Source organism: Scyliorhinus canicula, chromosome 9, assembly GCF_902713615.1.
Source record: "Scyliorhinus canicula chromosome 9, sScyCan1.1, whole genome shotgun sequence".
Taxonomy (NCBI): Eukaryota; Metazoa; Chordata; class Chondrichthyes; order Carcharhiniformes; family Scyliorhinidae; genus Scyliorhinus; species Scyliorhinus canicula.
This window is the reverse complement of record NC_052154.1, coordinates 147,953,662-147,974,455: the sequence shown is the minus strand read 5'-3', so window position 1 is coordinate 147,974,455 and position 20,794 is coordinate 147,953,662. Positions and strand designations below refer to the sequence as shown.

Sequence of the window (20,794 nt, the reverse complement as noted above, 5' to 3'; positions counted from 1 at the left end):
CTCAAAGTTGCTCCAACCTAGACTGCCTCACTGACTGCAAAACTCCAGGTTTTCAATCTCCTCTCCCAAGACTCTGTTCCTCTGGATTTCTAAGTCTACACTCCAGCTCTACATACTGGCTCAATTTGGGCTCTTCACTAGCCTCTAGTTTCACTGGGGCTAGCGGGACCGGAGAATCCCACCCTTTGTCTTCCCAGAGCCAAACGTATCTCTATAATATCACACCGAGCCATGACCTTTGACAAAGAGTCATCCAGACTCGAAACGTTAACTCCCTTATCTCTCCACAAATGCTGTCAGATCTGCTGAGATTGTCCAGTATCTTCTGTTTTTGTTACAAACCATGAACTAGGTAATAAAATGTGGAATTTGACTTAATTCAGTAGGAAAAAACCATTAATTGGGCCTTAATACAAATGGACTGACTGTGATTTCCCCCCCAAAGGCTAACACTCCAGTGCAGTAGTACTGAGGGAATGTTGGAGGTGCCATCTTTTGGACAGACTCTAAAATCGAGTTCCCATCTGCCCTCTCAGGTTGACAAATCCCATGGCACTATTTTGAAGAAGAAAAAGAGGGGTATTTCTGTTTTTTTGGCCAATATCTATCTCTCAGTCAACAGCACAAAAAACATTACAACAGTGACTGCACTACAAAAGTACTTAATTGGCTGTCGAGTGCTTTGGAATATTTACTGGTCATGAAAGGCATTGCATATATGCAAGTTTTTCTTTTAAATATTCCACCAGCCTACTTGATTTAAACATTTGAATTTGACTAATTATCCATAAATCGATAGTCCTGATAGTCTGTAAATTCACCAAAGTTACACTCTACCATGGTTTTGTTTCATTATAGTCTTGGTGCTAGGAAAAGCTTGTCTTTCCTTTTTGACAGTCTCTTTTTGTCACCAACATAGATTTGTGCCTCGACATGATGACGAACTGGAGCTAGAGGTGGACGACCCTCTCCTCGTGGACGTTCAGGCTGACGATTACTGGTATCATGCCTACAATATGCGAACGGGCGAGACCGGAATCTTCCCAGCGTATTATGCACTTGAGGTCAATGTGGAACAAGAATACTTTGCAGGTATTCCTCACTTCAGCAAGATCAAAGAGTACTAATGCAATGCACTTCAACCAATTTGCACACTGCCAGAAATTTGAAAGGGGAAAACTCAAGCAGGTCAGTCAGCCTCCAGAGAGGAAGAAAGAGATTAGCTCAACCTTTCAGGCTGACGACATTTCTTCTCTTTTCGTGTTGGAATCGTACAGAAGCCAATGATTGATTGCAATGTGCCAGGGTCTTGTTGAAAAAAAATAATAAGGCAAAATCCTGGAACTCCCTCGCTCCCTCACTGGGTGTACCTACACCTCGGCGACTGCAGTGGTTCAAGAAGACAAGGCGCCACCTTCCTTAGGGGCAACTAGGGATGGTCAATAAATGCTGGCCTAACCAGCGACCCTCACATCCCGAAAATGAATTTTTAAAAATGCTGTTATTAAAGCACAAATTGATCAGTGAGTTTGGAGAAGAAGATGCATACTGTGAGTGGTGAATAATTTCCAAAACCACTTCCCGTAACACATTTGTGTCAAATTGCTCTTTCGGTTACTTTGATAAACTAGACTTAACACCCAGGTTAGGAAGGAATGGATAGATGGTTTATTCAAATGTGTTAAGTGTTTTCTATCAGTTCAACATCAGAGATAATTTCAACCCTCTTGTAGCATGTTTCCATTTGTAAAGTTATGCAACTGTAGAGCATTTTTCAAAAAACGTTCTGTCAAATAACCAAATTTATTCCACATGTATACATTCTCTCTCTCTCTCTCTCTCTCTCTCTCTCTCTCTCTCTCTCTCTCTCTCTCTCTCTCTCTCTCTCCCCCACACTCTCTCTCTCTCTCTCTCTCTCTCTCTCAGCAGCAGCAGTAGCAGAAAAGAACAACTGGGTAGACAAATTTCACCTGAAGTTCCTGGGCTCAGTCCAAGTGCCGTACCATAAAGGGAATGATGTACTATGTGCAGCCATGCAGAAGGTAAAGAGAAACTAAACCAATATATTCTGTATTCCGAAAATCAAAATGAAACTATTTTCATCCCACACTTAACACGAGGGAAAGGCTGTGGATGTTGTCTGCATGGACTCTAGTAAAGCATTTGACAAGGACCCTCATAGCAGGCTGGTGCAAAAGATTAGATCACATAGGGTCAGGGGTGAACTAACTGGATGGATCCAGAACTGGCTTGGCCATAGAGGACAGAGAGTAGCAGTGTTAGAGTGTTTTTCCGAATGGAAGTTTGTAACTAGTGGTGTTACGCAAGGATCAGTTCTCGGACCTCTGCTCTTTGTAAAAATATAAATGACTTGGAAGAATACGTAGCAAGTCTGATTAGCAAGTTTGCGGATGGTGCTAAGATTGCAGGAATTGCGGATAGTGATGAAGATTGTCAGAGAATACAACAGGATAGAGATAGGCTGAAAAATTGCTCAGAGAAATGGCAGATGGAATTCAACCTGGACAAATGCGAGGTGACGCATTTTGGTAGATCCAATTCAGGTGGGAGCTATAAAATAAAAGGCAGAACCACCAGGAGCACAGATCTGGTTGTGCAGGTCCACAGATAATTAAAAGTGGCAGCAAGGTGGAAATGGTGGTGAAGAAAGCGTATGGCATGCTTGCCGTCATAGGACGGGTTATCGAGTATAAAGGGCAGCATGGTAGCATTGTGGATAGCACAAATGCTTCACAGCTCCAGGGTCCCAGGTTCGAATCCCGGCTTGGGTCACTGTCTGTGCGGAGTCTGCACGTTCTCCCCGTGTGTGCGTGGGTTTCCTCCGGGTGCTCCGGTTTCCTCCCACAGTCCAAAGATGTGCAGGTTAGGTGGATTTGGCGTGATAAATTGCCCTTAGGGTCCAAATTGCCCTTAGTGTTGGGTGGGGTTACTGGGTTGTGGGGATATGATGGGGGTGTGGGCTTTGGTAGGGTGCTCTTTCCAAGAGCCGGTGCAGACTCGATGGGCCGAATGGCCTCCTTCTGCACTGTAAATTTTATTTAAAAAATAAGCTCGAAAATTATGTAACAAATATGTGGAACATTGGTTAGGCCACGTTTGGAATACTGTGTCCCATTCTGGTCACCACAATACCAGAAGGACGTGGATGCTTTGGAGAGAGTACAGAAAAGGTTTAGCAGAATGTTGCCTGGTATGGAGGGTATTAGCTATGAGGAGAGATTGAATAAACTGGGATTGTTCTCCCTAGAGAGACGGGGGCTGAGGGGCGACCTGATAGAAGTTTATAAAATTATTAGGGGTATAGATAGAGTGAATAGTTGGAGGCTTTTTCCCAGGGCAGAAATGACAATTACAAGAGGGCACAGGGTCAAGGTGAGGGGGGGGAAAGGTTCAGTGAAGATGTGCAGTGGGCGGTGGTGGCCAGGAATGCGTTGCCAAGTGAGGTGGTTGGGGCAGATACGTTAGCGATCTTTAAGACACATGAACAAACTGGGTATAGAAGGATACAGGTGGTTGGTCTAGATAGGATATGTGATCGGCACAGGCTTGGAGGGCCAAATGGTCTGTTCCTGTGCTGTATTCTTTGTTCTTTGAATTCACCTCATACAGACAGTGGCAAACCTAACTCTTGTCTCAACTTGAGATTTAAGTCCCGCATCCAAATCTCCACCATGAAACAATATTGAATGAGGAAACCGAGCACTCCCCATCTCTGTAACCTCCTCCAGCCTCATAACCTTCAATGTACTCCTGTGCCCTTTCAAACCTAGCTTCTTGTGCATCTCCCAAGATTCTTCATCCTAATGGGAAAATGTTAATCCAGTGTCTGTCTGTTAGGCAAATATACCCTAATCTCTAGACTTCTCTCCCTAAACCTCTCCACCTTTCTTATCCTCCTTTGATATGCTGCTAAAAACCTGCACATTGACCCAGCTTTTGGTCATCTGTCTACTATCTCTACTGCAGGGAAAATACCTTAACTAAAGAGACTAAAACCCTCCAAATCCCCTGGACCTGATGGTCTTTGTTCTAGGTTTCTAAAAGACGAAGCTGCAGCAATAATGGATGCACCAGCTATGACTTTCCAAAATTCCCCAGATTCTAGAACAGCCCCAGTGCGAAGGATGTTAGCAAATGTTAGACTGCTATTCAGGAAAGGAAGGAGAACAAAAAGGGGGAACTACAGGCCATTTAAACGGACAGCAGGAAAACACTGGAATCTCTTATTAAGGAATTCTTAACTATGCACTTAGAAAGGCATGATCAGACAACGTTTTACAAAACGGAAATCATCTATGTGGGAATGTAAGCTGTGAGGAGGACACAGATGGTGCAAAAGAGAAATAGAGAAGTTAAGGTAATGGGCAACAAGGTGACAGATGGAGGATAAAGTAGGGTAATGTGAAGGTATTCATGTTGGTAATGAGAATTGAAAAGCAGAATATTTTGAAAAACACATGGAACTTGTAAATGTTGGAGTTCAGAAGGACTTGGGTGCCCTCGTACAGGGAATGCAGAAGGTTAGATTGCAGATATGGCAAACAATTATGAAGGCAAATGGCAGGTTGGCCTTTATTGCAATGGGATTGAAGTACAAGAATAAAGAATTCCTGGTGCAATTCTACAGGGCATGGTGACACCACACCTGGAGTACCGTCCCTAGTTGTGGTCACCATATTTAAGGTTGAATATACTTGCATTGGAGCAGTACAGAGAAGGTTCACTGGATTAATTACTGGGTTAAAGAGTTGTACTATGATGAGACGCTGAGTAAATTGCATCTTTTTTTCTGGAGTTTCAAAGAATGAGAAGTGATCTCATTGAGACATTCGAAGATTCTGAAGAGATTTGACAGGATAGACGCTGCCAGGTTGTTTCTCTGGCTGGGAAATCTGCAACACTGCATCAAGCTCAGGATAATGGGTCAATCATTTAGGACTGAAAGGAGGAGATATTTTCTCACTCAAATGTTTGCGAATCTTTGGAATTCCCTAGCCCAGAGGGTTGTGATTGCTCCGTGGTTGAATATATTTAAGGTTGGAATAGATAGATATTTGGTTTTTCAGGGGATCGAGGAATATGAGTCGTGGGGTGGAAAGCAGACTTTAGGCTGAAAATCAGTCAAGATCGTATTGAATGGCAGAGCAGGTTCAAGGGGCTGCATGGACATTTCCTGCTCCTACTTTCCATGGTCTTATCCTCTTACGTAGCTTGTTTCACCCTTGTCTCATTGCTTTCTTGTGAAGAATCTTGAGATAGTTCACTACAGTGAAGTTGTCATTTCATGTGAGTTCCTGTAGCTGAAGAGTTCAGCTTGACAAAAGACAATAGGGACAATGCATATTACTATAATTTAGAATGCACAACTTCGGTGGCGTGTGCGTGGTTGCACACAGGGCAGCTCCTGCTCGAAGGCCTAGAAAAGAGCGCTTTTTACCTGGAAATGGGGGAGATTTTGACGGAAAAGTGCAGCTGAAGGTTAGAGGAGAAATTCCCCCAGGGTGTGGCATATCTGGTGGTTACCAAACCCGGCAGAAGAAGGTGAAAATGCTGGCCCAGGAGCTGGAAGAGAACTATGGCACAGAAGTTATTGGAAGGATGACGGAGGGGGAAGAGCCGGTACAGGTTGGAAAGCTCCAGTTGGAACAGTTGACGGTTCTCGTTCAGGGAAGAGTTCCATCAACAAAGAAAAGAGATGCAGTAGGACAGATCGAAGGCCATTAAAGGGGCTGTGGCACCCCTGAAGGTCTCGATGGAAAGGCTGGGGGTGGTGGCCTGGCTTGGAGACTTGTATGACTTTCTCCATTTGGAAAAGGTCAAATATGAACTGAGGAGTTCAGCGGAGGGCTGTGAAGCAAAGTGGAGGCTGTTTGTGGACACGTTTGAGCTGTTCGCGCGGGAGTGGGTGGGGGGGGGGGGGGGGGAGGGGGGGCGGGTGGAGACAAATGGGGGAAAAACCTGTCCACATTATGAGGTGGGGAGCATGTTCCCTGCATTGTTTATGTTTTCTAACTGAAGCAATTTGGAATAAAATACATTTTTTTTTAAAAAATCCAGAATGCCCTGCCTGGAAAGGTGATAGAAGTAGCTTCAATGGTAGTTCCTTTCATTGGATTTATAGTTGAAAAGGAGACATTTGCAGGACTGTTTGCAGGGAACTGGGAAAAATTGGATAACTCTTTCACTGATTTGCCACAGGCACAGTGGTTCAAATGGCTTCCTGTGCCATAGGATTCCACGATCCTATATAGATCTAGACAGGAAAACCATACAGTTCATATTCAGGATCCTGACATGCAGGGTTCATGAAGGATGCTTAGAACTATTTCTTTGAACCCAGAGCTGCAGTGTGATTTTTAAAAGTATATATTCGTTCATGGAATGTGGCTGGCTGGGCAATATTTATTGTCCATTCCTAATAGCCCTTGAGAAGGTGGTGCCCTTGTCCTTCTAGATGGTGTCACAGGTTTGGATGGTTGAAAGGGTGATTAAATACAGCGCATTAAATTCCTTTAAAAATGGATAGAGACTTTAGTGGGAAAATGGTAGAGTTGGTCCTCAACAAGATCAAATGTGCTGACAGAAAGAAGGATGAACCATTTATATAGTGTCTTTCGTGATCTCATGACTTCCCAAAGCACTTTGCAGTCGATGGAGCACTTTTGAAGTGTAGCCACCATTGAAAACAATTAGCATGCTCCCACAAACTGCAGTGAAATATTTGACCAGATCATGGGCGAAATTCTCCCACCCCCAGCAGGGTCGGAGAATCGCCTGGGGCTGCTGAAAATCCCGCTCCCGCTGTGGCAGAGATTCTCCGCCACCCGGGAATTGGCGGGGGCGGGAATCACGCCACTCCGATTGGCGGGGCCCCTGCGGCGATTCTCCAGCCTGGATGGGCCGAAGTCCCGCCGCTGGGAGGCCTCTCCCGCCGCCGAGGTTTGAACCACCTCTGGTGACGGTGGGATCGGCGCCGCGACCGGGCCCCCGGGGTCCTGGGGGGGGGGGGGGGGGGGGCGATCGGACCCCGGGGGGTGCCCCCACGGTGGCCAGGCCCGCGATCGGGGATCCCCGACAGGCGAAAGCCTTTCGGCCAGCCCCGCTGCGAGGCTGCGGGCCTGAAAGGCCGCTGGCGCCGGTTTTTTGCGCCAGTCTTCTGGTGCCAACCGCTCCGGCGCGGGGCTAGCCCCCAAAGGTGCGGAGAATTCCCCACCTTTGGGGAGGCCCGACCCCGGAGTGGTTGGCGCCACTCCCCTACGCCGGGAACCCCCATCACGCCGGGTAGGGGAGAATCCCGCCCCATGTGTTTTGGTGATGTTGGGTGGGGTAATAAATATTGGCTGGGCTTCAAGCGCATCTAAATATGGGGCAGCATGGTGGTTAGCATAAATGCTACACAGCTCCAGGGTCCCAGGTTCGATTCCCGGCTGGGTCACTGTCTGTGCGGAGTCTGCACGTCCTCCCCGTGTGTGCGTGGGTTTCCTCCGGGTGCTCCGGTTTCCTCCCACAGTCCAAAGATGTGCGGGTTAGGTGGATTGGCCATGCTAAATTGCCCGTAGTGTCCTAAAAAGTAAGGTTAAGAAGGGGGGTTGTTGGGTTACGGGTATAGGGTGGATACGTGGGTTTGAGTAGGGTGATCATTGCTCGGCACAACATCGAGGGCCGAAGGGCCTGTTCTGTGCTGTACTGTTCTATGTTCTATGTTCTAATACATTGAGAAAAAATAAGGGAACAGGCACTGGATTAACTTCTATATTTGGTGAAGTCTAATCAATTGTTACTTTCTTCTTAACAGATTGCAACAACGAGAAGATTGACTGTCCAGTTCAACCCTCCTTCTAGCTGTGTGCTGGAGATCAGCATGCGAGGAATTAAAATAGCTATACAACTCGATGGGTGTGGAGTCTATGAGAAGGTAATTTATAACTTGTCTGTAATGATTGCAAAAATTTCTTCGTGGAACCACAAAAATTGACAGTACAGAAAACTTTCACATCTACGTACACTCCCTGTCAATATTTTTCCCTTTAGAAATTCCCATTTCCACATTGAGAATGGAAATGACCTTGTTATGACATAATTGCACATTTCTCCCAGGGGAAGCCTTGAATTATATCTACATACCCAAGTTCCATTTTTCCCTCCAACGACATGAAGGAAAACCTTTAACGCAGCGAATGGTTAGAATCTAGAATGTCCCGACTGAGTGTGATGGAGGCCGATTTAACGATGGTTTTCAAAAGGGAATCGGTAAGCACCTGCAGAGAAACTTACAAGCCTACAAGGGGAAGGAGGGGGAATGAATTTGTTCTTGCAGAGAACAGGCACAGAGGAGACAGGCCGAGAATGGCCTCTTTCTCTGCAGTTACCATATTTTGATTCAATGATTCTTGAACCCAACTTCACCTGAAGGCTACATTTGCCTCTACCTGAGTAATGCCACATGAGATCAACTAGTTAGAAAAAACAGAACCCTACAACTTCTGCCAACATATCTCCTATGGTGGTGCTTATAGCATGTCAGAGGTTATGTTGTTACCTAATATGGGACATGTTACCAGCAAAGTGTGATCAAGAAAGCCTGATTATTTTGTGCAGAATGAATCAGTTCCTGTCTTATAGTCACCCATTCTGTACTTATTTTACATATTTGGTACAAATTCCTATGCCAAGTTTATATCGGAAAGTCGTTGTAAACATGGCACTGTAATTCACCCATCTCTGGTGGCACAGCAGCAGTTTAAGCGATGGCAAAGTGTGAATTTAGCATGACAGCTTTCCCGAGACAACTTCCACTATAAAGGTAGACTTGGAAATTTAGAGTAGAGAAAGTTGAACGTGCTTGCATAGAAAGGTAACATTTTTAATAAATGTTAAAATTTGGAGAGTTTACAGATGAGACTCACTGGAATGATTCCAGGGATTAGGGATTACAACTACATAGACAAGCTAGAGAAACTGGGGTGGATCTCCTTCGAGCAAATATATTAAGGGAAGATTTGAAAGAGATCTTTAAAAGCTTGAAGGTTTCAGATAGAGTTTGAAAAGAGAACATGTTTCCAATGGCTCAAGGGTCAATAACCAGAGGAGACATATTTAATGTGGTTGGCAAAAGAAACCGAGGACATGAGTGAAATCCTTTTTACGTGACACATTATTAGGACTTGGAACGTATTGGCTGATAAAGTGGTTGATACAGATTCAATAGTAACTTTCAAAAGAAAATTGCATAAGTATTTGAGAGACTAAAATTGTGGGGATTTAGGGAACAAGCAAGAGAATGGGAATAACTGGATTGTTCTTCAGAGAGACCAAGGAAGACTTTATGTTCCCAATGGCTTCCTTCTTTGCTGTGATATTCTATAATTCTGTGAAGTATATACTTCCCATTTATTCACTTTATTCAAAAATCTCCACATTGGGGGTCACGTGATGTGAGTACAGGAGCGGCTGCGTTTTCGCAAGCTCTGGCCCTACTCATCTTTTAATCCTTTATTTTATCCTAATGCACATTCCATAATCTTTTTTGGGGGATTTTTGTCTTGTGCTTTGTCCCTGGATGCTCCTGGTTGAAATTTGGTGTCGGGGAGCTGAGTTGAATCAGAGAGAATCCTCGTTTATTGAGCTGGCTGGAGTGGGATGTAGTTTGCAGTGGCGGTTTTGCTGGTGAATGGGCCTATGCCTCCAGTGCTGTTTGCACCTGGATGATGTCTGCCATTGCGAATGATGTTTTGGATGATGATCTCGGCTCTGAGGTGCAGGTCATTGGTGCTTGCTTTGGTAAGCAGAGAATGGTGGAAGCTCAGAAGAGAATCCTGGTATTTGATAGAGCAATTTCCCTGGTGGGGGCCCACCTTTGTTTCATAGAAAACCGCTGCATGGTGTGTCGTCTAGTTTGACACTCGTGAAGTTGATGCCAGACAAGGAGTGTTTGTGAGCCTGGCCTCTTGCGAAATATGGGAGGGGAATGCCTGATTGAGTTTGGAAATTGGCTGCCATGCTTTAGCAGTGTTGATTTGGAGGCTGGGCGCATTAGGTTCAACGAAGCACATTGTATCCATTCTTCGAGGCCTGGAGTCGGTTGGGACCCTGGACACTGGTCTTACATTATCCTGTTCTTGATGCTCGTGGTGAGGGTTTGGAGGTGGCTGGTTTTGTTGAGTCATCCCCCCCACCCCCAGCCAGGGACTAAGTTCCCAGTTGAATGGGTGTCGGGACAATGGCATGGGTGAAGGCGCTTTTGAGAGATCCTGAGGGTTGTTCGATGATCCTATCATAGCTTTGGCCTTTCCAAGCAACGTAGATGGTGTTATTATCCTGAAGCTCATCAATAATCCTGGCCTTTGCTCCTTGTGATTATGCTGTTGGTTTCTTGTTGTCTTTTCTCCTGACAAGGGTGGGCAAAATGCGATCACGACGGCAAGGGTCTTCTGTTATCCTGTTTTAGCAAAATTCGTATTGATCGGTTATGTGCCTTGTGACCAGTCTTACTCCTGGTTTTGTATGTGCTATAACGCTTGCAGTTATGAGAAATGAGTGCATTTTAGAGACCCCTTATCTTGTTTACCATGAAGATGAGTGGAGCCATGGCGGGTGATGGGTGGATGGTTGTTGTGGAGGTGGGTGGTAGATTTAGTTACTAGGACTAAGGATGTGGCGATCTCTACCACTGTATATATGTGTATGCTTGCATTAGGGGATGTATGACAATACCTGTATTACAGATTTTCCGGTAAGCCCATGCCGGCTAGCTCCGCCCACAGGGAGCAGTATAAATATTCATAAGTTTCCCTGAGATGCCAATCTACAGCTGCAGCCGAAGGAATAACATCTCGCTGTAATAAAGCCTCTCTTGTACTAATTCGAGTCTTTGTGTGCAATTGTTAGCGCCACAATGGATAATCCCTAGTTAAAGCTAATTGTATTGAGTTTTTTTGTTTTTTTTAATTACTTTGAATTTTGAGTATCTGTGCTCCTAGCTTTGAGGGCCCGGATATATCATATATCCTGGAGAGGACTGGATTTCTTCTGATTCTTCCTTGAGATTGGTGTTTATTTAGAAATGAGTAGAGGCGCATGCCAGGGTGGGGTTATTTAATCCTTGTTAAAATTGTTGAAGTGAGAGTCTGTATGCCGTGCCTGTACATTGTTGGAGCCCTTCTTCGGTTTGGGGGTAGCCTTGATGGGAGAGTTAGCCGCCCTCCTCTAAGGGGCCTTGTACAGTGGTTTCCTGAGCCGTCTCCTCATGGGGAGGCAGCGTCTCTGTCTCTGTTGAGGCAGTGCTGTCTTGTTGTGTAATACCCTCTTCACAATGGCATACAGTGCTGGTCTGTGGCTAATGTTCCTGGGCTAGATCGGCCGTTCCTCCTTTACGGGGGTATTTTTCTGTTCACCTGGGCGAGCACTATACTATTATAAACACTGGTTCGGTTCAATGGATTATGGAAGTGGCGGGAGTGGGGGTTCCCTGATCAGACCAGAGAGGGAGAGGGAATCGATCCCTCTCCCAAGACATCAGATTATTCTCTTGATGGTGGTTCCCCTCAGTCGTAGGGTCCCCCGGTTGAGGCTGATGTGATCTTTCTAGTGTTAGTGGAGTTGGTGCATTGTCCTGTGTGTGGTCGTGATGCTGAGTGACCGGTCTTCGTGTGTCTTGGGGGTACTGATTCCTGTGTGGCGCAGTGTGCTGGATTAGGCCACGTCCGGTGCTCGGATTGGTATCCTGTTGCCACCTTATGCTTGGGATGTACCTTCTTGAAAACACTTATTTGGGATGTTTTGAGAGGCTGGGTTTTTCATTTGCTGTGTTTGAATATCCTTGGTTGACAGAGGCCTCTTTTCCTGGGATTGAGCTGAGTCCTGTACTGTGGTTGTCATCCTGTGTCCCCCCCCCCCGCACCCTTACATTTCAGACGTTTCCTTGTCTGAACGAGCAGTTTTTTTTCTAATTTTCATAAATAGATGGTGGCCATTTGCCAGAGGAGTACTTTGCTTGGTTGGGTCCTGGCCCTCTTTTACCCTGTGACCTTCTGCTCCTGGTGTTCTCTTTTTTTTTGTTAACCCTTTTCAAGTAGTTTGTTGGTGGACGCTGACGGCACTGACCATAAACCAAATCTATAGCCGCTAGTCCTCTGCATAAATATGTGAAATGACAATCCTTCTATTCTGTATCTGAAGTTGGGGTTATGTTGTGTTGTGTGGTACATGTATAACATCCTTTTAGAACTGGATTCTCATGTTTTTTCTTTGTATTTTTCCTTTTTTGCTATGGTGGGTATAAATAATCCATGATTAGTTCCTGCTGGAGTATAGACGGGTCTGTTACCCAAGGGGAGGAAATTGCGGTGTGTCATTGGTGCTTGTTGGGCTGCTGGAGTTGAGGGAGATATGCTCTGGTATGTGCTCTAACATGGCACAAAATACTTATGCTGAAGCATAAGGTCGTTGCGAGCAGTCACCGCATGGGAAGGTGTGCACCATTTTGCCATGTTTTCATGGCATTCTCCTTTTCTCCCTTGTTCTCTGGTGGTGCACATGGAGATGTCAAGTTTGGTCTAATGATTGTATTGAGCCAGCTGTATTTCTGTTCTCCTGTTTCCATCTGTATTCATGTATGTTGAGGCTTTTTTTCTTGTTGAGCTGTACCATTCCTGTGGTTTTGTTGCATTAGTTGTTAAAATGTGAAACTTCAATAAATATACTTTTAGAAATCTCCACATTGATGTAAAACTATTCAAATAAACTCTTGATCTTTATGTTTCATGAATTTTGTTTTGAATCTTACCAATCATTCATTTCATATTAATCCCATAGAACAATAGAAAGGTTACAGTGCAGAAAGAGGCCATTCAGTCCATCATATCTGCACAGCCAAAAATTAGAAAAATTAAACTAGCTCATTTTAATCCCATTTTCCAGCACCTGGTCCATAGCCTGGCAGGTTACAGTACTTCAGATGCAGATCAAGGTCCCCTTTAAATGAGTTGAGGAATTCAGTTTCAACCACCAACTTTGGCAGCAAATTCCAGACACCCACCTGGGTGAAAAAAGGTTTTCCTCATGTTCCCCTCTCGTCCTTTTACCGATCACCTTACGTCTATGCCCTTGGTAATTGGCCCATCATCTAGGGTAAGTAATTCTTTCCTGTCGACCCTAATTAGACACTTTGTATTTTGTACAATTAGGGCGCCCCTTAACCACCTCAGTTCTGAGGAAATCAACCCTAGCCTCGTCCAATACTTTCTCATAGCTCCAATTTTCAAGCCTTGGCAATATTCTTGTAATTTGCACCAATATTCTTGTAATTTGCACCAAAACAATCCTTGTAATGCCCCCCCCCCCCCCCCCCACCACAATCAAATGGAGCTCCAAGGTGCCAGTGGCAGTGCCAAGGTTCTCCTTGGGCACGTCCCCCTCCCTCCTGGGGCTATACTTACCTGTGCGCACCAGTCTCATTTTCTGGTTCTCGCAATGTTTTGCGGCCATGTGGCCGTTTGTGCCTGGGCCAAATTCCAGCGCACAATCATGGCTTTGGTGACCAGAACTGTACGCAAAATTTCAGCTGTGACCTAGCCAGTGTTTTATACAGTTCAATCATTACATCCTTGCTTTTGTATTCAATACCTCACCCAGTAAAGGAAAGCATTCCATATGCTTTTTTGACCACCTTACTTACCTGTCCTGCCACTTTCAAGGACCTGTGGATGTGCACTCCAAAGTCTGTCACTTCTCAACCCCGCTCAATATCTTCCTGTTTATTGAGTATTCCCTTGCTTTATTCGCACTCTGCAAATACATTCCCTCCCACTTTACCGGATTGAGTTCTGGATCGAGTTCCAATTGCCACTTCTGTGCCCACTCAACTAGACTATTGACAGCAGCAGCTGCTGACTGCAGAACGATATCAACCAACATTCCTTTTATATCCAACATTATGTTAAACATACCAGCAAAATGAAACTCTTCACAATAATGGAACTTTGAGTTTAAAAATATCACAATGATAGATCATGTGGTATCATTTTATTCATTCAGGCATTGTAGATCAGTGGCCCTTGCAATACATCTCTAAACAGGATGTAACAACTCCAGAATCTCCATAGAAATGTATCCAGACTTCAGATGTCATATTTCACAGCATGATAATAAACAAAAACCATGTTGGTTTCTTCTAAACTGGTGCTAGAAATTGTTTAGCACACACCAGTTTACAAACTTCCCTTATTTGCTGCAGTTAAATTTTGATTTGCCTCATGTTTTGGAGGATTGCCTGGATTAAACAATGTTAGAAGGTAAGAACATTAGAACTAGGAGCAGGAATAGGCAATTCAGCCCCTCGAGCCCACTCTGCCATTCGATACGATCATTGCTGATGTTGCAACTTAGCAGCAGAATAATACTGTTGTTATTCATGTCCATTCCTCATTAGAACTAGGTCACTTTAAGAGTCCGAACACTTGATGTATTGATGATATTAACAGCCATTTATGCAGACAAATGCTGAGTCTATCCTCATAGCCTGTAGAGCAAACACCTTTCCAATAAAGCTCTTGTTTGTACCTTTGTGGTCTGCAAGCCTCTCCTTTTAAAAAAAGAAAACTGGCACCACGCAGGTAGTCTACCAGAGAAGTAAAATAAAATCTAGAAATATTGTCAATCTGTATGCAGACATCTGAAAAGAATTAATAAACTAAAACTTTGCTTCACCAAAGCTAGCGACGAGGGATGCCAAATATTGGTAGCAGCCATCAAAGGAACCAAAATTCAAATGTAGATTTCAGAGAAAACAACAACAGAAAGAAGCTCGCCATGTGCTCTGCCTGGAAACATCTGGAACAGTACAGGGAGCACTGTGTGTAGCAAGTACCCTGAAACAATAGTTTAGAGCTGGGGGTGTTATAAAACCTGAAGCAAGGTGGTGCTCAATACTTTATGGCACATCATGTCTATGCGGGCTCTTTCCATAGGAGAAATAGTGGGAATTTTGGCTCCATGGAATCATGTGGTGAGAATACTGAGCTCATGTACTGAAGGATTTGATTACTTTGTCCAAGTAAATAAAATTGTGTCAGACATTGTTGTCCCAACTTTCCTGTGTGCAATGGGGAAGAAACATTCAATCTCCTGCGAGTCTGGTGCAATCAGAAAAACTAGGCTTGAAATCCTATGATGAGATTTTGGAGATATTGGAGGGCCACTTCTCACCGAAACCTCTGGTCATCACTGAGAGATTCAGATTCCATAGACGTAACCAACAAGAAAGTGAATCAATCACCTAGTTCGTAGACACTTTGAAGAAGCTAGCTGAATGATGTGAATTTGAAGATACTGTGAATGACCACCATTAGAGAAAAAGTGGCGCATGGGTTGAAAAGCAAAGCTATCCAAAAATGGCTGGGAAAAGCAAGCAACTTAAACCTAAAGAAGGCTTTAGAAGTTGTGATCTCTATGGAATTAGCAGCCAAGGAAGCCCAACAATTAAGTTTGAGCACTAGAATCTATAAAATGTCAGGAGACCTGAGCACAGGCGCAGGTTCAAAATTGTCACTGATGTGCAAAAACTGGTACCAAAAATGCAAAATGCAGGAATTGTGATAGAAAGGAGAAAATCAAATGTGCGTGTTCGTGAAAGAAACAATTCCAAACAAGAACCAAGTGTATCAAATGCAAAACTGAATAGAGTGAAAAGGATCCATGTAATATAAAACGGTCACAAAAAAGGAGCAAAGTCACAATGAGGTGACACAAGGGGCGGGATTCTTCCATAATCGGCGGGGCGGGCAACTCCGGCGGGATGGAGTGGCATGAACGACTCCGGCGTCGGGCTGCCCCAAAGGTGCGGAATCCTCCACACCTTCAGGGGCTAGGCCCGCCCCGGAGTGGTTTACGCCCCGCCAGCCGGCGGGGAAGAGCTTGACGCCATGCCAACCGGTGCCGAAGGGCCTCCGCCGGCCAGCGCGAGTTGGCGCATACACGGGAACAGCGTGTGCTGGCGTCATCCCCGCGCATGCGCAGAGGGCTTCGTTTCTACACCGGCAATGGCGGACTGCTACAGCCGCCGGTGCGGAACAATAGAGTGCCCCCACGGCACAGGCCCACCCGTGGATCGGTGGGCCCCGATTGTGGGCCAGGCCACCGTGGGGGCACCTCCCGGGGCCGGATCCCCGCCCCCCCCCGGAGAACCCTGGAGGCCGCCCACGGAGCTGGGTCCCGCCGGTAGGGACCTATCTTGATTTATGCTGGTGGGCAGCACGGTAGCATAGTGATTAGCACAAATGTTTCACAGCTCCAGGGTCCCAGGTTCGATTCCTGGCTGGGTCACTGTCTGTGTGGAGTCTGCACGTTCTCCAAGTGTGTGCGTGGGTTTCCTCCGGGTGCTCCGGTTTCCTCACACAGTCCAAAAGATGTGCAGGTTAGGTGGATTGGCCATGCTAAATTGCCCTTAGTGTCCAAAATTGCCCTTGGTGTTGGTTGAGTGGGGTTACTAGGTTATGGGGATACGGTGGTGTGGGCTTGGGTAGGGTGCTCTTTCCAAGAGTCGGTGCAGACTCGATGGGTCAAATGGCCTCCTTCTTCACTGTAAATTCTATGATCTCTATGACCCTCATTAAACGGCCGGGACTTCAGCCCATCGCGTCCCAGAGAATTCGGGCGGCCACGGGGCCCATTGAGTCACACCGGTCCCCACCATTCTCCGAGGCTGACGGCGCGATTCACACCAGGGCGTTTTTTGGGGGGAGCGGAGAATTCGGAGGACAGCGGGGGCGGGATTCACGCCGACCTCCGGCGATGCTCTGAGGTCATTGAACGTACTGGCCATTGCAAGAACAACAAATCGTTACTGGGCGGACAGCTAGGGAAAACGGAGGTGGACACTGGAGTAGCAGTTTTGTTGGTACCAGAAACTGTGTGCCAAGAGAAACATTTTGCCTTAAAACCCTCAAAGATGATACTAAAAACCTATGCTGGGTTCCATTCAGCGGCTGTATCAATGTAGATGTGCATCTAAATGGACAGACCACAGACTTGTCCCTGCACATCGTTAAAGGTAACTATCCAACCCTAATGGGGAGAACCTGGCTGGAAAGAATCAAGCAATGATTGAATGATGGAGCGGACCCAATGGGCTGAATGCCCAAATTCTGCTCCTATATCTTGTAGTCTTAGCTAAACTAGGCTGAGGAGAATCTCGTGTTGGAGTCCGATGATTTTAAAGAAACATCCAATAATCTTTAATGGAGAGCTGGAAAGCATGCAAGAGATCTCAGTCGAGATGAAGATTAAGGGCAGATCCAAGCAATATGCTTAACGGCTAGGTCAGTACAGTACGCCAGGCCTAAAGTCAAGGCAGAATTGAGATTGGTCAAGACGGGGGTCCACAAACCAGTTAATGTAAGTGATTTAGCCTTTCAGAAGGCTTTTGACAAAGTCTTATATGAGAGACTAGCGTGTAAAATTAAAGTGCATGGGATAAGGGATCGTGTATTTTGATGGATAGAAAACTGGTTGGCAGAAAGGAAACAAAGAGTAGGAATTAGTAGGTCTTTTTCAAATTGGCAGGCAGTGACTGGTGGGGTACTGCAGGGATCGGTACTAGGACCTGAGCTATTCACAATATTTATTACTGATTTAGATGAGGAACAAATATTGTGTGACTTATCATGAGGTAATATCATGGATGAGTTTGTTATTGTTTAATTTTTAAAATATTGTTCAAAATCATAAATTTGCTACTGTATAAATGGCGCAAGCATAGTATGTCATTTTCTTTGAATTAATTCTCCTCCTATCTGTTGTTACATGACAGGCCAGTAAATGCAGTCACTTCTTTCAGCTGAAGAATGTTTCATTCTGCGGGTATCATCCAAAGAATGCCAAGTAAGTCCTATCATGGAGTTTAACATTCACTTAACGACCAGAGATCAATGCTGATATCGATGAGACTGAGGTAATCTCAATGAATACCAGTCACCAGGACAAGAAAGGGCATCCTATTTCCTGGAAAACCTTGATGTCTTGAACCTATTATCTCCCCTATCTCAGATGTTTATTGTGTTAAATAAAGACACTGTATAAATGCAAGTTATTGCTGCACCAGTTGCTATAACGTAATGTTGCAATAGAGTGTTTGGATTTGGCCTTGCAACCCTGATTTCCTATCTCGGTATGTTCCTGGCTCCAGTCATTCTGTTCAGAAAACAATGATGACTAAATGCTAAACTGGTTCCCAAAGATGAGGGGGAGGAAGCACTTGAGTAACCTTCTCTGCTTATCTCCTGAAGGTACAATTCTCGGCAGGGCACCAGTTCATAGGAGCTAATAGAGCACCTGGTACTTCATGTGCGGGCCAGGACGGAACGCACCATCTGGCTACCCAACCATGTAAAGCATCGCCAGCAAACCCACACAGTCTCCAGCTGTTGTCCACTCATTGGGTACAACAGTGAAGTTGTTGTTTGGCTGGAATAGTCATTGAGCAAGCTGAAATTAATAATCCAGTTGAACATTAGTTTACATTGCAGTGTAGCACTTTGGTCAGTTAAATTCATTTTAAAAAAATGTGGAAGTAAAGGTGATATGAGTGAAAGTTATCCTCGAGCTGTTGGATCGTTGTTGAAATTCCCCTACCTCACCAGTGTTGGCCAGTGATATCATTAGTTATCATAGAATTTACAGTGCAGAAGGAGGCCATTTGGCCCATCGAGTCTGCACCGGCTCTTGGAAAGAGCACCCTACCCAAGGTCAACACCTCCACCTTATCCCCATAACCCAGTAACCCCACCCAACACTAAGGGCAATTTTGGACACTAAGGGCAATTTATCATGGCCAATCCACCTAACCTGCACATCTTTTGGACTGTGGGAGGAAACCGGAGCACCCGGAGGAAACCCACGCACACATGGGGAGGATGTGCAGACTCGACACAGACAGTGACCCAAGCCGGAATCGAACCTGGGACCCTGGAGCTGTGAAGCAATTGTGCTATCCACAAGGCTACCATGCTGCCCACCCTTACACTCTCTGTCCTTTATATCAAGCCAGTCCCACACCAACATGGTTGACTCTTAACTGCCTTGTGAAGTAGCCTAGCAACCTGGTCCAAGTTGAGAAACAATTAGCTGAGTCTTGGAATAGGTCAAGATTTTGGCAGCTGGAAGATCGCCTGGAGCCTGACCAGTGAGCATTGGAATAGTTAAGTAACAAAAGAATGGGCCTGGAAATAATGAGGCTCTCACAATAATAACTGTCTGCAAAATATTGCTGCCTAGTTTCATATAAATAGGGGCAAGGTGGCTTTCGAGAAGTTGCAGAGGAGATTTGCTGGATTGGTTATGGGTCTATGGGAATACAGTTACTTGGACAGAGTGGAGGAGCTGGAATTATTCTTGAGAGTAGAAAAGGTGGAGGAGATTTAATAGAGATATTTAAAATCTTGAAATGGTGAGATAGAATAAGTAAAGAGAAACTGTTTCGAGGGTTTGAGCGTCAGAGGACACAAGTTTACGGTAAATGGTGGAAGAATCAGGTGATACCTGTATGAAAGGTTTTTTTGATGTAATTAATAGTTAGGACCTAATAGAATGGTGGAAACAGATTCAATATTAACCTTTGGAAGAAGATTAGATAGATATTTGAAGGAGAAGAATTGTAACGATGTGGGGAAAGGGTGAGACTAACTGGACTGCTCATTGAAAGAGGCTTCTTGGGCTGAATTGCAGCGGTACGCTATTCTATAATCCTGTAGTTACCTGGAGAGACCAGTGAAACTGGGCTTGTTTTCCTTAGAGCAGAGAAGATTACAGGGTGATTTATTAGAGGTGTTTCAGGTCATGAAGGGTTTTTCAGTGTAGGTAAGGAGAAAATGTTTTTCATTGGCAGGAGGGTCATTGACGAGAGAACACAGATGGAAAATCATTGGCAAAAAGAACAGGGAGGGGATTAGGAGGTTTTCTTTTTAACACAGCAAGTTGTTACGACCTGGAATTCTCGACCCGAAATGGAGGCGGAAGCAGATTCAACAGTTAAGTTTGCAAAGGGAACTGGATAGATATTTGAAAAGGAGAGATTTGCAGGGTCCTGGGACAAGAGCAGGGGAGTGGGATTAATTGGGTAACGCATTGAAAGAGCTGGTGCAGGCCCGATGGGCCGAGCAGCCTCCTTGTGTACTGTATGCTTCTGTGATTTGATTGAAAAATCAGTGTTGCCTTCCTGCTGCATTTCTTTTCTCTTTCCAGATATTTTGGATTTATTACCAAACATCCTTCAGATCCTCGATTTGCTTCCCATGTGTTTGTCTCTGAGGATTCAACTAAACCAATAGCAGAATCAGTAGGGTATGTACTTCTCCCTATAAAACTCTACTTTGCAGAAAGAAAGAGGGATAGGTTCACTGATCCCATGCTACCAGTGGGCCACTGTATTCAAATGGGAGTGCAGTTTGGACAATCAACAAGTGCCATCTTGTCCTCAACCCATTCTCCCCCTCTTTCAGTGTGAGCCTTAGTTCCATTGATAGCGTTCTCACCTCTTGAATCACAGAGCTGTAGGTTCATAGTCCCACTCTAGAGACTTGAGCACAAAAATCTAGGCTGACGTTCCCAGAGCAGTTAGTGAAGTCAATAGAGGAAATAAGAACTTTTATTTTCTGCAGATCAGCGCAGCTCATAAATCAAAGGCCTTTACAAGCAGAGAAGGTATGAGAACTTTTCTCGAGCAGTAGGGTGTTAGGACATGGAATGGCCTAACGGAACCAGGCATGAAAGCAGTATCTAT

The 20,794-nt window shown here is 45.1% G+C and overlaps 1 protein-coding gene across 6 annotated transcripts in view; it reads left to right on the top strand.

Annotated features, from left to right (window-relative positions):
• Window positions 1–20,794, top strand: part of mapk8ip1b (mitogen-activated protein kinase 8 interacting protein 1b) — a 227,162-nt gene that overhangs the window by 204,944 nt on the left and 1,424 nt on the right. For 5 of the 6 annotated variants that reach the window (XM_038807886.1, XM_038807883.1, XM_038807888.1 and 2 more), the window contains 5 exons: window positions 920–1,092; window positions 1,927–2,042; window positions 7,817–7,936; window positions 17,828–17,898; window positions 20,257–20,355. In XM_038807886.1, the coding sequence (XP_038663814.1) occupies window positions 920–1,092; window positions 1,927–2,042; window positions 7,817–7,936; window positions 17,828–17,898; window positions 20,257–20,355 (579 nt within the window). The remainder of the gene's footprint in view (window positions 1–919; window positions 1,093–1,926; window positions 2,043–7,816; window positions 7,937–17,827; window positions 17,899–20,256; window positions 20,356–20,794) is intronic. The other variant, XM_038807884.1, reaches the window with a different exon arrangement.